The 15,189-nt window shown below is 50.1% G+C and overlaps 1 protein-coding gene across 8 annotated transcripts in view; it reads right to left on the bottom strand.

Moving 5' to 3' along the window:
- EXT2 (exostosin glycosyltransferase 2) overlaps positions 1-14,525 on the bottom strand; it is a 159,366-nt gene extending 144,841 nt beyond the window's left edge. For 4 of the 8 annotated variants that reach the window (XM_008270099.5, XM_089309425.1, XM_070071337.2 and 1 more), the window contains exons 1-3: positions 14,330-14,525; positions 1,288-1,853; positions 1-53 (exon numbers count right to left, since the gene is read on the bottom strand). The exon at positions 1-53 is cut by the window's left edge and continues 37 nt beyond it. In XM_008270099.5, the coding sequence (XP_008268321.1) occupies positions 1-53; positions 1,288-1,823 (589 nt within the window). In that variant the 5' untranslated portion in view covers positions 1,824-1,853; positions 14,330-14,525. Of the gene's footprint in view, positions 54-1,287; positions 1,854-12,677; positions 12,807-14,329 lie in introns of those variants that run through there. The other 4 variants (XM_070071335.1, XM_089309418.1, XM_089309410.1 and 1 more) reach the window with 1 other exon arrangement.
- Between the last annotated feature and the right edge of the window lie 664 nt (positions 14,526-15,189).

Below are 15,189 nucleotides of genomic sequence, written 5' to 3' on the forward strand. Positions count from 1 at the left end.
GGGGACCTCCAGGCAGCATGTTGAACAACAGGTGATTTGTGCCTCGGTCCCACCTGTGAAGAAATGAACCATGTAGGAGAATCCACGTGTCAACAAACAGGCGTCCCTTACTGCATAGGAAATAGCACGTATCCCCACAGATATCAAACTGGGCCACTTCACCGATTAACCAATTAACGCAAAGTTAATTACCATAATCCCAACAGTGCATCAGGCACAAGGCTGTCTCCTGGACAGACAAAAACAGAGGGTCGTATTCACAAACCTGTCTGCTATAGCACTGTTTCTAACAGTTCTGGAAACTGCCTAAATGTTTACCAATTGGTTATAGGGATAGACAAATAAATAAATTACAGAAGGTTGGCTAAACACATTATGAAACATCCACAAAGTGGAATACTATATAACCCTTAAAACTATATAGCAAAAAAGCATTACTTACTTGGAAATACATTCCTGCCATATTAAGAAGAAAACACAACCAAAGAGAAATGTACTACCTGATCTCACCCTTAATAACAAAAAGTCTACCCATGCACTTGTATATGAATATATTTTTTATACAAAAATGGCTGAAAAGTAACGTCACGACAGTAACAGTGGAGGCAGGCATTTGGCACAATGGTTCAGACAGCCCACACTGGGAGGCCTCAGTTTGATTCCCAACTCCGGCTCCCAATTCTAGGTTCTAGGTTCTAATGCAGAACCCGGGAGGCAGCAGAAATAGCACAACTGAGTTCCTGCCACCCACATGGGAGCCCGGGATTGAGGTCTCAGCTCCCAGTCCCAGCTGTTGCAGGCATTCGGGGAGTGAATCAGCAGAGGGAGGCTCTCTCTCCCTAACTCTCTGTCTCTCAAATAATAAAATGAAGTATGAATAACGGTACCTCTTAAGGGCAGGGTTATGGAAGTCCTCTCGTGGACCACGACATTTTCAGAGCTCTCACAGTGCACACGGATTATGCGAGCGGTGGGGGAGGCGCGTGTGGAAGTGTAACAGGCAAGCTGCGGGAAGCTGGGCCCTGCTTAGCTGTAGGCAGTAAGCAGCTGGGACCCCACCCCGCAGCAGCAGAACCGGAGTCAGGGACGGCTCCGCCCAGGGCCAGGCTCTCAGAGTACAGGCCGCCTGCTAGCAGCCCGCGGCTCACGCACACCCTCCCTTGACAAGTTGGACAGCATCTGGAAGCCGGTTCTTGGGGCAGAGCGTTTCTCTCCGTCCCCTTCCCTTTAGTGGCCTGAAGGACAATCAGAACGCCCCTGGGTCTCTGGCCTGCATGCGTTACGCACCTGGAGAGCTGGGCCAATGCCTGCGCCGTCTCCTTGATGCGCAGCGGGCTCTGGTTGAGCACATCGATGGAGGGAACAAACAGGCAGGCCCGGTTGATGTCGTCAGTGTAGTAGTCACTGTCCGAGATGGCGGTGAGCAGCTCATTGTACTCCCGGGAGATGGTGTCGCTCACCGGGACGCCAAAGTCGTCCACGTACTTCTTCAGGGAGTAGATGTACACCTTGATCTTGTTCTTCGGGTTGAAGCCACAGCGGTACACGTCGAAACACGTGTGCATCCTGCAGCTGAGGTCCCCCCGCTCCGGGATGGGGCTGTCGGCCGGCAGCCTGACCACCGGCACGTCCCGGATGCTGCGCTTCTCCACGCTCCAGTCGCTGGAGGACTCGATGGAGTGCGGCCAGAACTGAAACATGCCCGTGGCGATGAGGCCCAGGAGGACGATGGAGAAGAGGGTGATGTAGTAGATGCGGTGCTTGGTCTTCATTCTCGGGATGAGGGCCGGACCCCGGATGTTGTACTTGACTGACGCACACATAATGACACACACGGCCTCTTCCCCACACTCCTGGTCACCATGGGGAGAGGAAAGAAAGAGATCAGGGAGTCGGGGTGGCGAATGACATTCTAGCAGGGCGGTTCAACTTTTAATTTACCTACTTCCTTCCCTTAGCTTGGTTTGATGACAAAGTAGACAGGGATATTTGATTCTTCCAACAAATATATGTGTTTATGTATTTGTATAACCAAGTAATATGCTACAGGATAACATATACCATAGAAATATGTAATATAAACATAGATAGATACCATAAAACATAACTATATAGCATAAGCTGGTAGACACTGGGGGGCTGGGAAGCAGGGTGCTGACCAAGGAAGAAAATTCAAAAGCGGAATAGCTACAGCCAGTTACTTTGTTTCACTTTGAAGCACATGACTAAAATGAAAGGATGCCTTCTCTGGACAAGAAGCTGCCTGGCAATATAAAACGTTTCCATCCGTTACTGAGCACCTGGCAGGCACTGGAAGCACAGCCTCTGCTTGGAACTAACTAATCAGAGACAAAACTGAGCATGAAACACAGAACCCAGAAGCACCACTAGGGGGCAGGCGTAGGTCAGCAGTTACCAGGTCCTGCATAGGAATACCTGGGGTCAATGTCACCACTGGCTCCTGACTCCAGCTTCCTGCTAATTCAGAGCCTAGAAGGCAAATTCTTGGGTTCCTGCCACCCACAGGGAGACCTGGAATGAGTTCCCAGCTCTGGGCTTTGGCCAGGTCCAGTCCAGACATTGCAAGCATTTGAGTAAATAAGTGGCTGGGAGTGTGTTTCGTCTCTCCCCCTTTCTCTCACACTCTGTCTCTGCCTCTCAGACAGACATCACTAGGAAAGTATCAAGAAAGTACAAAGGGTTATCAGAGAGAAAAGATTAATCTTTAATCTCTAAATAAATACATACAGATGTTTTATGATGACAATAAGAGGAATGGGGCAGGACAAAGGGAGGGAGGCCGGGAAAGAGGAGGAGAGAAGGAGGCAGTGAGGAAAAGAAGGCAGTGGGGGCTCCATTTCCAAAGTTGGACACCAGTGGTTCTTCCACCTGTGCATGTGAGCAACACTTTTCCTATCAAAAAGGAGACTGCGTCTCTGCCCCCTGCTTCTGGGCCAGCTTGGCCATACGCTTTGACCAAGCAACATGGCAGAAATGACATCTAGGGCTTTTGAACCTGGGTGTGAACCTGCTTCTGAACTCCTGGAACTTCTCCCGGATGCCAGGAAGCTGAGTCCCTAGGGGAAGGCACCCTTAGGGAGGCCCCAGAAGAAACCACGTGGAGCAGAGAGGAGCCTTCCCCGCCAAGCTGTGCACACATTGCAATATCAGGAACGGGTGTCCCTGTTGTAAGCAACTAAGTTCTGGGGTGCTTTGCCACATAGCAGTCGGTAAATGAAACAGTCGATACATAAGCATCATTGACCGAGACACAGAGAAAAGGGTTAGTCTTCAGCTAAAAATGAAGAGTTCCCCTACAGACCACAAACTGACCGGTGCCCAGGTAGTATGTGTGGGGGCACAGCCTTCAGTGTGACTGCACCAACTGTCACAGCCCCGCCACGTGACCCCAAGCTACTGAGGCATTCCAGTGTCAAAGCCTCAGTCTACTGCTGATCTTTCAGAAATGCTATCCATAGAGAGGGAGGTAACTAAGAAGCTCAGAGACCATCTCGGGCTTTAACCACCAAGTTCACCTTGGATGAAAGGAGCCCCTCCATCCTACCCACACAATGCCGCTGCTTCTTGCCCAGCTGGCCGAGCATGGCCAAGGCTTGAATGTTGTCATTGCTCTCAGCTTTCTGAGTTAAATGCGCTGCACGGTCATGAGGGATTTCAACTCTCTAAGACCATGAACTGGAACACATCAGGGAGTTTGCTTGCCACAGACTAACGACTGGAAATTCATACAGTTCAAGCTTAGAGATGATATACCTTGGGATACGTACATCAGCCACTCAATATATGCTGATTCCATGACACAACATTCTAATGATCACCGCATGTTCCCGGTGTGTCCCCACGCCCTCTGTCCTCCCCGCCCCCCCCCACAGGCCCACCTTGTGGCATGGATGGCTTCCTTGCCACTCTGGGGGTACCCCTGGAGCTCACTGACAGATCTGGGGACAAATGCATGTAAAGAACTGTACACCACCAGCCCACGTTACAACTTCCCACCCAGGTCAACTCACAGACTGACATGTGACTCCCGAACACAGAAGGGTAATATATGTTTGTGACCATAGGGAGTCTGCTAAAATTCAGATTCCTGGGGCAGGCATTCAGAACAAGCACTCAAGATGATGTTTGGGACATCCCATCGCATACCAGAGTGCCTGGATTTGAGTCCCACTCAGCTTCCAATTCCAGCTTCCTGCTAATATATCCCCTGGGGAGCAGCAGTAATGGCTCAAATACTTGGTTCCTGCTACCCACATGGGAGACCCAGATGGAGTTCCTGGCTCTTGGCTTCAGCCTGGCCCAGCCCCAGGTGTTGTGGGAATTAAATCAGTGGATGAAAGATCTCTTTTTCTTTTCAAGATAATATTTTAAATTTACATTACAGTAAAAAAGCTTAATATTTTACCAAATAAGAAGTTTAAAGTAAAAAGCAATAAGATCCTCCTAGTTTAGTGGGAATATAGACAACAGCCATACACAATGATTGAATGAAAAAATGACCATTTCACCCATATACAGTACCTTTTAAAGTAATAACAGTTCATTAGAACTACAGTAGTATAACAATCTTAACCACTGGTTTCACAAAGGTATAAAACAAAGTTTTACAAAACTATATTTGCAGCAATATATCTTGTGCATCAGCACAAGATATTTCTTACTTTTTTCTCTTTTTTTTTTCTTTGTTTTTGAATTTTAGCTCCCACATATAAGGGAGAACATGCAGTATTAGTTCATCTGGGTTCAGCTTATCCCAAACATGATGAACTCCAGTTGTGTCTATTTTGCTGCAAATGGTAGAATTCTGTTCTTTCCTATAGCTGAATAATATTCCATTGTGTAGAACCTGGCATTTCTTTTTTTTTTTTTAAGACTTATTTATTTATTTGAAAGAGTTACACAGAAAGAGGAGAGGCAGAGAGAGAGAGGGAAAGAGAGAGAGAGAAAGAGGTCAACCATCCGCTGGTTCACTCCACAATTGGCCGCAACAGCCAGGGCTGCGCCGATCCAAAGCCAAGAGCCAGGAGCTTCCTCTGGGTCTCCCATGTGGGTGCAGGGACCCAAGGACTTGGGCTATCCTCCTCGGCCTTCCCAGGCCATAGCAGAGAGCCGGATCGGAAAAGGGGCAGCCATGTCTTGAACCGGTGCCCATTTGGGATGCTGGTGCTTTAGGCCAGGGCGTTAACCTGCTGCACCACAGCACCGGCCCCAAACTTAGCATTTCTTAAAAATAAAATTGACCATAGCACAGAGGGTTAACACCTGGTCTGCAGTGCCGGCATCCCATATGGGTGCCGGTTCAAGCCCTGGATGCTCCACTTCCAATCCAGCTCTCTGCTATGGCCTGGGAAAGCAGTAGAAGATGGCCCAAGTCCTTGGGCCCCTGCACCCTCCAGGGAGACCTGGAAGAAGCACCTGGCTCCTGGCATGGATCAGCATAGCTCTGGCTGTTGCAGCCATCTAGGGAGTGAACTAACGGATGGAAGACCAACTGACCTCTCTCTTTCTCTCTCTCTCTCTCTGCCTCTAACTCTGCCTTTCAAATAAATAAATAAATCTTTTGAAAAATAAAATAAATAAAATTGACATCTTGACATAATTCTGGTTGCCAGTCCTTATTGATTATATGTGCTATAAATGTTTTCTTTTGGTTACGGTTTGTGTTTTTTATGAAAAATTGTTAATTATTACAATGAATTTATCCTTAAGATACAAAACGTGGTGGAATGAGGAGGCCATGCCAAGATGGCCACTGGCAACAGAGTCTGCCTGGCAACAGGCTGTGATTGGATGGCTTCAGAAACCACATGACAACGGAGACTGAATGGCAACAGGCTGTGATTGGATGGCTTCAGAAACCACATGACAATGGAGACTGAATGGCAACAGGCTGTGATTGGATGGCTTCAGAAACCACATGGCAACGGAGCCTGCCTGGCAACAGGCTGTGATTGGATGGCCTTGGATACTGCCTGGCAACAGGCTATGATTGGATGGCCTTGGATACTGCCTGGCAACAGGCTGTCATTGGTTAGGGCACAGACCTCCCCTTGACTGGATTGGCTGCCTTGGCTATTTAAGCTGTTGTACCAACTGAAATAAATGAGTCTGCGTGCTGCTGGCCTCTGGCCTGCTTTTACCCGACTCCTGGGGTCTGCGTGCTGACTCTGCGCCTCTTGCCCCTACCACGCTCCTCCTTTCAGAACGAATCAACCTCAACATCTGGTGCGCCAATGTGATTGAGAAAGAGACAGCGTGTCAGACTTGGTGAGGTCCCCCCAGGCTCTCAGGGCAGCTGCTAGACCCCATCCCACCTGCACGTTTGCCGTTAATGTAGGAGCAGACGCAGAATTCAGGCCCTGGATTCCAGCGCCCGTAAATGACCTCACTATGCTAAAAAAGGCTTCTCAAGAGTCAGGCCCTGACTCTCCCTACTTTGAACAGGTGCTCACACAATGGGCAGCGGACCTTCAAACTCATTTTGACTGGGTTGCACTGCTCAAAGCATGTTTGTCGAGACCACAGTTCTCACAGTGGAAAGCCTCCTATCAGGAAGAGGCTGAAACCGTGGTGAGGAATAATGCTGCCTATGAATTGCAGTAACCTTTGATATGCTTACAGGCCGCGGCACCTACACATAGCCCCAGGAACAGGCCCGCATTGGAGTAGTTGCCTATTCTGATCAGGTCAGAGATTTGGCACTTAGAGCCGTAAAAAATATAAATCCTCCTACTTATAGTCAGCTCTTTAGAAGCCTAGTTCAAGGCCCGGGCGCATGGTTCCCCAATTTCCTTGCCAGAGTCTTGGAGGCAGTAGAGAAAAGATTGCCACTTGGCCCTGATCAAGACATCTGGTGAAACAATTAGCTTGGGAAGGTGCTACCAAAGAGGCAAAGCTGCAGTCGCCCCAGTCCGTAATGAAGACATTTCTACATGGATACTAGCTACAAGGGAGGTAAACCCTGCCGACACACCCATACAAGCCCTAACCGCAGCCATTAACAAACTGAACACAAGGAAGTCTAATGACCCTCCAGTTTCTTGGGGATGTCAGGAAACGGGACACCTACGGCGAAACTGCCCAAATGCTGACAGATGGGGCAAGCCCAAAACGCTGTGTCCCAGATGTGAAAAAGGCTTTCATTGGGCAAAAGATTGCAAGACTAAGATCAAATCCTCCACAGAAAAGGATAAGATCCATGTAGAACCCCACAGGGGATCAGTACAGTTGGGAGAAATAAGGGCAATAGTCAAGGTTCTACTCCTTAGCCAAGATGGGCCAGTAAATATATTTTCAGACAGCAAATACTCAGTACAGGTAGCAAAGACGATCCCTTTTGCAGTCTTTAACCCAATAAGCCAATTGACCAGATGTTCACAACACTTAAAAGGGCTAACTGAGAACAGAAAACACCCATGGTATATCTCACACATAAGATCACATACAGGGTTACCTGGCTTTATTAACCAAGGCAACAAAAAGGTCGATTGTCTTATCTCCTGCAACATGGCTTCCATCGGACACCTAGAACAAGCCCGTATTCTACACCAAAAATTTCATATGTCAGCAAGCAACATAAAATCGCTTTTCCCAAAGCTAACGAGTCAATGCAAACACCTAGTGCACTCTTGCAAGAATTGTGCACCCCTCGCCCTGTTAGGCCCACTGCAACAAGCAGGAGTGAACCCTCAAGGCCTTGCTCCTAATAAGCTCTGGTAAATGGACGTCACACACATTAACTCCTTTGGTAAACTTAAGTTTGTCCACGCGGTGGTAGATACTTATTCAAAGGCTGTATTTGCAACAGCCCAATCCAGAGAAAAGGCTAGTAATGTGATAAAGGCGGTTAAGTCAGCCATGCTGGTCCTTGGTGTCCCCTGGACCATAAAGACTGATAACGGGCCAGCATATACATCACAGGAATTTAATTCCTTCCTGAGGTCCTGGAACATACAATCTGCCACAGGTATCCCATACAACCCACAGGGACAGGCAATCATTGAAAGAACTCATAGGATAATTAAAGATCTCTTACAAAGATAGAAAAACAATCATATGCCCCCAGACCCACAACTTGCTTTGACTGAGGTCCTTTTCACTATCAATTTTCTTACTTTTGATTCCCAAGGGATCAGCCCAGCTTATAAACACTGGGGATCCTTCCCATCCCAGCCCCCAGCCCCTGTGGTTAGGTGGAAAGACCCCCTGGCAGGAGAATGGAAGGGACCACACCCTCTGCTAACCAAGGGCCCAGGATATGCTTGTGTCTTTCCAGAGAATGTGGGACAGCCCATTTGGGTACCAGCCAGAAACATCAAGCCTGCAACCGACAGCCAACCAGAAACAGCTGAACAAGACTGAGAGCCCGCCTTGTTAGCAGACGCACCTGCTCTATCATCCTACCCTGGGAAACTGCCCATAGCCACATCCGTTACTGTTTTATACCCCACTAGCTCTGGTCAGCCACTCGAATGGCCCACAGCCTGGGAGCGGTCACACCATTCCTGATTACCATTGTTCCTCATTCCTACCCTCATCTCAGCAAGCACTCCTGTGGTCCCCCATTTTGAGTGCTGGTTAGTCAATGATGGGTAAGATCCCCTGAGGGACAACCTAAGATAGGCACAGCCATGTACGGAGACCACATGGAAACAGGGTCAACAATGGAATGGCCAAAAATCATGCCTCCTGTTGCTCAAAAATAAACGAAAAGGGGGAAATGTGGTGGAATAAGGCCATGCCAAGATGGCCACTGGCAACAGAGACTGCCTGGCAACAGCCTGTGATTGGATGGCTTTGGAAACCACATGACAACCGAGCCTGACTGGCAATGGGCTGTGATTGGATGGCTTCAGAAACCACATGACAACAGAGCCTGCCTGGCAATGGCTGTGATTGGATGGCTTCAGAAACCACATGGCAACGGAGCCTGCCTGGCAACAGGCTGTGATTGGATGGCCTTGGATACTGCCTGGCAACAGGCTGTCATTGGTTAGGGCACAGACCTCCCCTTGACTGGATTGGCTGCCTTGGCTATTTAAGCTGCTGTACCAACTGAAATAAATGAGTCTGCGGGCTGCTCGCCTCTGGCCTGCTTTCACCCGGCTCCTGGGGTCTGTATGGTGACTCCGTGCCTCTTGCCCCCACCACGCTCCTCCTCTCAGAACAAATCCACCTCAACAACAGAGAAAAATTAATAAATATATATAATAAAAAGGGGAGCATAATTGTAAAGTTGCACATATCTAAAGTAAGATAATACCAATGAACTTATGCTAATACACTCAAAAATGTGGAAGAAATGGAAAAATCCTTTAAGAGTCTTGAGGAGAAAATAGCAAATGTGAATAGTTCTAGAATATTAAAGAAAATGAATAAAAAGTTTAAAAATCTCCCTATATAGAAAATTTTGCTAATCAAATATCCACCACATATTCCAATGTTACACAAGTTATTCTAGAACCCAGAGGAATAGAGGGAACACTCGCCAGTTCACCTGTACAGGTGGGGATATCTCAATACCAAAACATCACAACAGTGGTTCTCAGGGTATAGGCCAGGCATTCCATGAGGTACACCCAAGACCCTTCCAAAGGTTCTCCAGTATTTTCATAATAATACTGACATTGTTTGTTCTCTTAACTCTCATTTTTCAGAAGCTAGAGGCCACTGTTGCAGCCATGAAAATCCAAAAATGGTGAAAGATTTCCACTCACAGATTCAAGATGCTCAACTTCAAGCTAAGAAAACCCTGCCTGATTAGATCAAAGCAAGGCCTGTTTAAGTGCACCCACCACACCCCCCTCCAACAGGAAAAAAAGGAGACACAAAGATGAGGGTGCAAGCAGTTAACTTACTGGGGAGTAATCTGAGAGGGCAGGTTGAGAGGGCGAGGAAAGAGAAGGCCACAAGAGAAAGCCAGTAAACAGTGCACTACTCGGGGCAGGGGTCCAGCCTAATGGTTAAGATACTGGTTAGCCACCCGTGTGTTCAACTCCTGGCTCCAACTCCTGGCTCCAGCTTCCTGCTAATACAGACAGGAATGCTGGTGATGGCTCAAGCAGTTGGGGCCTATCACCCACATGGGGAACTGGCTTGGTCCTGCCCTGTGTGTTTCAGGCACCTGGGGAGTGAACCAGAGGACAGAAGTGCTCTCACTCTCAAGCTCTCTCTCTTTGCCTTTCAAATAAGTTTTAAAAATTATTTTTTTAAAAGATTTACTTATTTAGAGGCGGGGCGCTATTGTGCAGTGGGTCCAAGCCCTGGTCTGCAGCGTTGACATCCCATATAGGCATCGGTTCAAGTCTCGGCTGCTCCACTTCCCATCCAACTCCCCTGCCGAAGCACCTGGGAAAGCAGCAGAGGATGGCCCATGTCCTTGGGCTCCTGCACATGGAAAAAGCTCCTGGCTCCTGGCTGCATCCTGGCCCAGCGCTGGTTATTACGGCCATTTGGGAAGTGAACCAGCAAATGGAAGACCTCTCTGTCTCTACCTTTCTCTGTAAGTCTGCCTTTCAAAAAATAAAATAAATATTTAAAAAATATATTTATTTAGTTGAAATGCAGAGTTACATAGAGAAAGACAGAGACAGAGAGACAGAGTGAGATCTTCCATGCACTGGTTCATTCCCCAGTTGGCTGCCATGGCCACAGCTGGGAAGATCTGAAGCCAGGAGCCAAGAGTTTCCTCCAGGCCTCCCACATGGGTGCAGGGGCCCAAGCCTTCCTCCGTTGCCTTTCCAGGCACATTAGCAGGGAGCTGGATCAAAGTGAAGCAGCTGGGACTCAAACCGGTGCCCACATGGGATGCTAGCACTGAAGGCCAGCACCGAGGGTACAGCCTTACCTGCTACATCACAGTGCCAACCCCTAAAAATTATTTATAAAAAACAGTGGTTATTGAGCTCTTACTGTTTGCGCAACAGGGGCTGCCAGAGCTCCTGGGGTCCCTCTGCAGACCCATGGAGATGCCTTGTCCCTCAGAAGGGTGGGAGATGAGGACATTGGTCGGCAACTCCTTTCCCTACTACTGGTCGGGGGACTCCCAGTGTCAGCTCAGAGCCCACACTCCACCCTTGCCAGGTCAGCATTTTGTCTTCCTCAGCTGTCCAGCTTTTCTGATATGACACACATTGACCAGTGAACTAGCCACAAGTCCATCTCCTCCATTAGCTGTCACCTCTCTCACAGTCAAGAGTTTGCCTTCTGCTCGGTCTAGGACTTACGTAATAGCAATGTAAACATTTGTTGGATGAATGACTGCCTCCCCCCAGTTCCATCGGTGCAGCGTGCAGCCCCCGAGCTACTATTGAGTTATTACGTGGTGGTGACCCCTGTGTCCTCCTTCCCTGAGCTGGAATCAGCTAGGCCCTTCCACAGACCAGAAGTTTTCCCTTCCCACTCCCCAACACCTCCTGTCCCACCTCTGCCAAGCAGGAGCACATCCGGGGTGCTATTATTCTCCCCACCCCACCTGCAGAACCCTGCGCTAAACTGCACCACTTTTGTAAAGCTCCTGACTCGGGGTGCTCCAGCATTACTGTCAGACATAGAACCCGTCCGCCCAGAGCTTTGCATGGGGAAGCCGAGAAAGACGGACACCTCCGGAACCACCCTCCAGGGAAACAAGTCACAATCTCTCCATCCAAAGATGACACTCCGTACCCCTGAGGACGACAGACTGCAAGGACTCTTCTACTAAGGCCTTTATTCTATACATCACAGCCCGAAGAATTTCCAAACACAGCCCTACGAGCTTCGTCCTCCTGGAAACACATCAGCCCTGTCCTTGAAGAACACCACGTCACCCAGCAGGCACTGAGTCACTGGAAAAGTCTCTTAATCCCCATCTATTGTCAGGGTGAGCTGCACTTTCTGTTCCTGGAATTACTTATGCCCAGAACTTGTCCGCACAACCTCCGCTGGGTGCTTCAGGGTACATCCAATCCACTCAGTCCCCTGTATCAACCTTTCCAGAGACACCCTCACAGCTGAACTCCCAGGGCCACTGCCACACTGGGGCTTACCCCAACGCTCCTGAAAACAAAGGAGCCAAGTATTAGCAAAAGGAGGGAAATCCATAATTCACTGCTTCACCTGGTACAGTTTTTCTATGTATTTATTGACTTCTTTCTTTCTTTTTCTTTTCTTTTCTTTTCTTTTCTTCTTTCTTTCTTTCTTTCTCTCTCTCTCTCTCTTTTTTAAGATTTATTTCCTTGAAAGAGTCACACAGAGAGAGAAGGAGAAGCAGAGAGAGAGAGACAGAGATCTTCCATCCACTGGCTCACTCCCCAATTGGCCAAAACGGCTGGAGCTGCGCCAATCCAAAGCCAGGAGCTTCTTCCGGGTCTCTCAAGCAGGTACAGGGGACCCAGGACTTGGGCCATCTTCTACTGCTTTCCCAGGCCACAGCAGAGAGCTGGATTGGAAGTGGAGCAGCCAGGTCTTGAACTGGTGCCCATATGGGATGCAGGCACTGCAGGTGGTGGCTTTACCTGCTACGCCACAGTGTCAGCCTCCTACTTACTTCATTTGAGAGACAGACAGACATAGGGAAAGACAGACAGAAAAAGAGACCTCCCACCTGTTAGTACATCCCCGAATGCCAGTGACAGCCAGGGCTGGGTCAAGGTGGGAGCCAGGGGCAGGGAACGCACCTGGGTTTCCCGCGTAGGTGGCAGGGACTCGGTTACTGGAGCCCGCACCTCTTGCTCCAAGGTGTGCATCAGCACAAAGCTGGAGTCAGGAGGCAGACACTCCGATGCGGGCGTCGGGCATCTCACCTGCCAGGCTGAATACCAGATCCCTGATAAGATTCTGTATCGTTAAAGTTATATTACAGGGGCTGGCACTGTGGCCTAGCGGGTAAAGCCGCCGCCTCCAGTGCCGGCATTCCATATGGGCACCAATGTGAGTCCCAGCTGCTCCACTTCTGATCCAGCTCTCTGCTATGGCCTGGGAAAGCAGTGGAGGATGGCCCAAGTCCTTGGGCCCCTGCACCCACATGGGAGAGCCAGAAGAAGCTCCTGGCTCCTGGCTTCGGATCACCCCAGCTCCAGCCATTGCAGACATCTGGGGAGTGAACTAGTGGATGGAAGACCTCTCTCTGCCTCTGCCTCTGCCTCTCTGTAACTCTGCCTTTCAAACAAATAAATAAATCTTAAAAAAAAAAAAAAAAAGTTATACTACAGCTAACCACCCCTAAAAATAGTTTCCGTTTTTAAAAAAAGTTTCTTATTATTGTGGGAACCGTACTATAGTTTACACAATATAATAGCATGAAGTAACTAATAACAAGGGGCCAGCGCCAGGCGGCAGTAGGTTAATCTTCCACCTGCAACACGGCATCCCATATGGTTGCCGGTTCTAGTCCCGGCTGTTCCACTTCCGATCCAGCTCTCTGCTGTGGCCTGGGAAAGCAGGAGAAGATGGCCCACGTCCTTGGGCCCCTGCACCCGCATGGGAGACCCGGAAGAAGCTTGGGATCGGCACAGCTCCGGACATTGCGGCCATCTGGGGAGTGAACCAGCGGATGGAAGGCCTCTCTCTCTGGCTCTTTCTCTCACTGTCAATAAATAAAATCTTAAAAAAAAATAATAATAATAACCCTTACTGAGCACTGAGGACGTGCCAGGGTCCGTTTTTTGGCACAACGTCAGCGTTCAGGTACTCCGCGCTGCATGACAGGCTGTCATCCTTCTGATCGCACAGACGGGGTTAGAACAAGGGAACGGCTCACTACCCTGTCCCACACTGCACAACCAGAACACGGCCGCGCTGGCTTCACAGCGAGGGGACAGCGAGGGCCTGGAAACGGACTCACGGGTCTCCTCCCCCAAGCAGCCCGGAGCGCTGAGAGTCGCACACCGAGTCCCCAGGACAATGAGAGCGGTCACCTCTGGGCATCCACACAGCACCTGCTGATGAGCGAGTCAAGGGCGCCTCCAGACCAGCGCTCCCCAGGAAGTCACAGCAAGCAAGGATCTCTGACCCCGCTGTGGCTCCGAACGCCCACGCGCCCCCGGCCGGCACCGCACCAGGGGCCACGGCATCCCCGGGAGCTCGCGGGAAGGAGGTGGCAGCAGGAAGGGGCGGTCCTGCGGGGCAGGCCAGCTGCCGGGGCTGGGCACAGGAGCGGGTGAGGGGGACCCGGGGGACCCAGGGGCCGGCCCAGCCAGGGGGATGCGCAGGGCAACGCGCGAAATGGCTGGAGGAGGCCCCCGGCGGGGCGAGGCGGCCTGCCGCAGCCCACGGGCCTCCACGGAGCGTCCCCCGCCGCCCGCGCCCGGCCCTCGCGCGCCGCACTAACCTCAGCCACGGCTGCCTCCCGATCGGCCCCGTGCTCGGTCACCGGCTCATGCCGCGGGGCGCTGGCCACGGCTGCCCGGGTCGAACTGCGCCGAGGTTGGAGGAAGCCACGGCCAGGGTCAGGTCGACACGAACACGCCTGGAACAGGGCGCAGGCTCTCGGGCCCGGCGGCGTCTGACACGGAGCGCACTGCGCATGCGGGAGCGGGCGAGCCTTCGCCCCCTGCTGGACAGGAGGAGTCAGGACTGCGGGCGAGCGGGTTTCTCCTGGGCAGGTGCGCGGAGCAGAGGCAATGCAGCGAACCGCTCGCTTTAGCCTCTGTCCCAATGAAAGAAGCTGCAAACCCAAACAAGGAGACTCCACGCTCCACTTATAACACTCACGAAGTCGTAGACGTGTCATGACCAGAGCTGTGGAGCGTACAACCTTCCTGAAGGGCAGCTTGACACTATGCATTAAACTGTCAAATACCCACACTCTTCCTCCCAGCAGTCTACCCTGTGGATAGTCCAACCCCCTCCTGTCAAAGACATTCGTGACAGGACTATATTTCTAATAATAGTAAAATACTAGAAACAACCAAAGTAAATCATGGAACACGACTGGGAGGCAATTATGAATGAATGCGATATATGTCTGTAGGGAGATATACCCAAGATATGTTAACAAGAAAGCATGGTCCGAAACAATGGGCAGGTATGATCAGCCTTAGGTAAAATATGTGTGTGCAAAAACAGAAGAGAGAAAATGTATAAACAGATGATTATATATTCAGGCATTTTCCCCCCTGGCAGGAATCCAAAAAGCAATTAAAAGTTGAGTGTGGATTGATCGTGGGGCAGAAATGGAGAGATTTTCAT

This window comes from Oryctolagus cuniculus, chromosome 1 (assembly GCF_051225735.1).
Source record: "Oryctolagus cuniculus isolate XC-2025 breed Fujian yellow rabbit chromosome 1, ASM5122573v1, whole genome shotgun sequence".
In the NCBI taxonomy this organism is placed as follows: Eukaryota; Metazoa; Chordata; class Mammalia; order Lagomorpha; family Leporidae; genus Oryctolagus; species Oryctolagus cuniculus.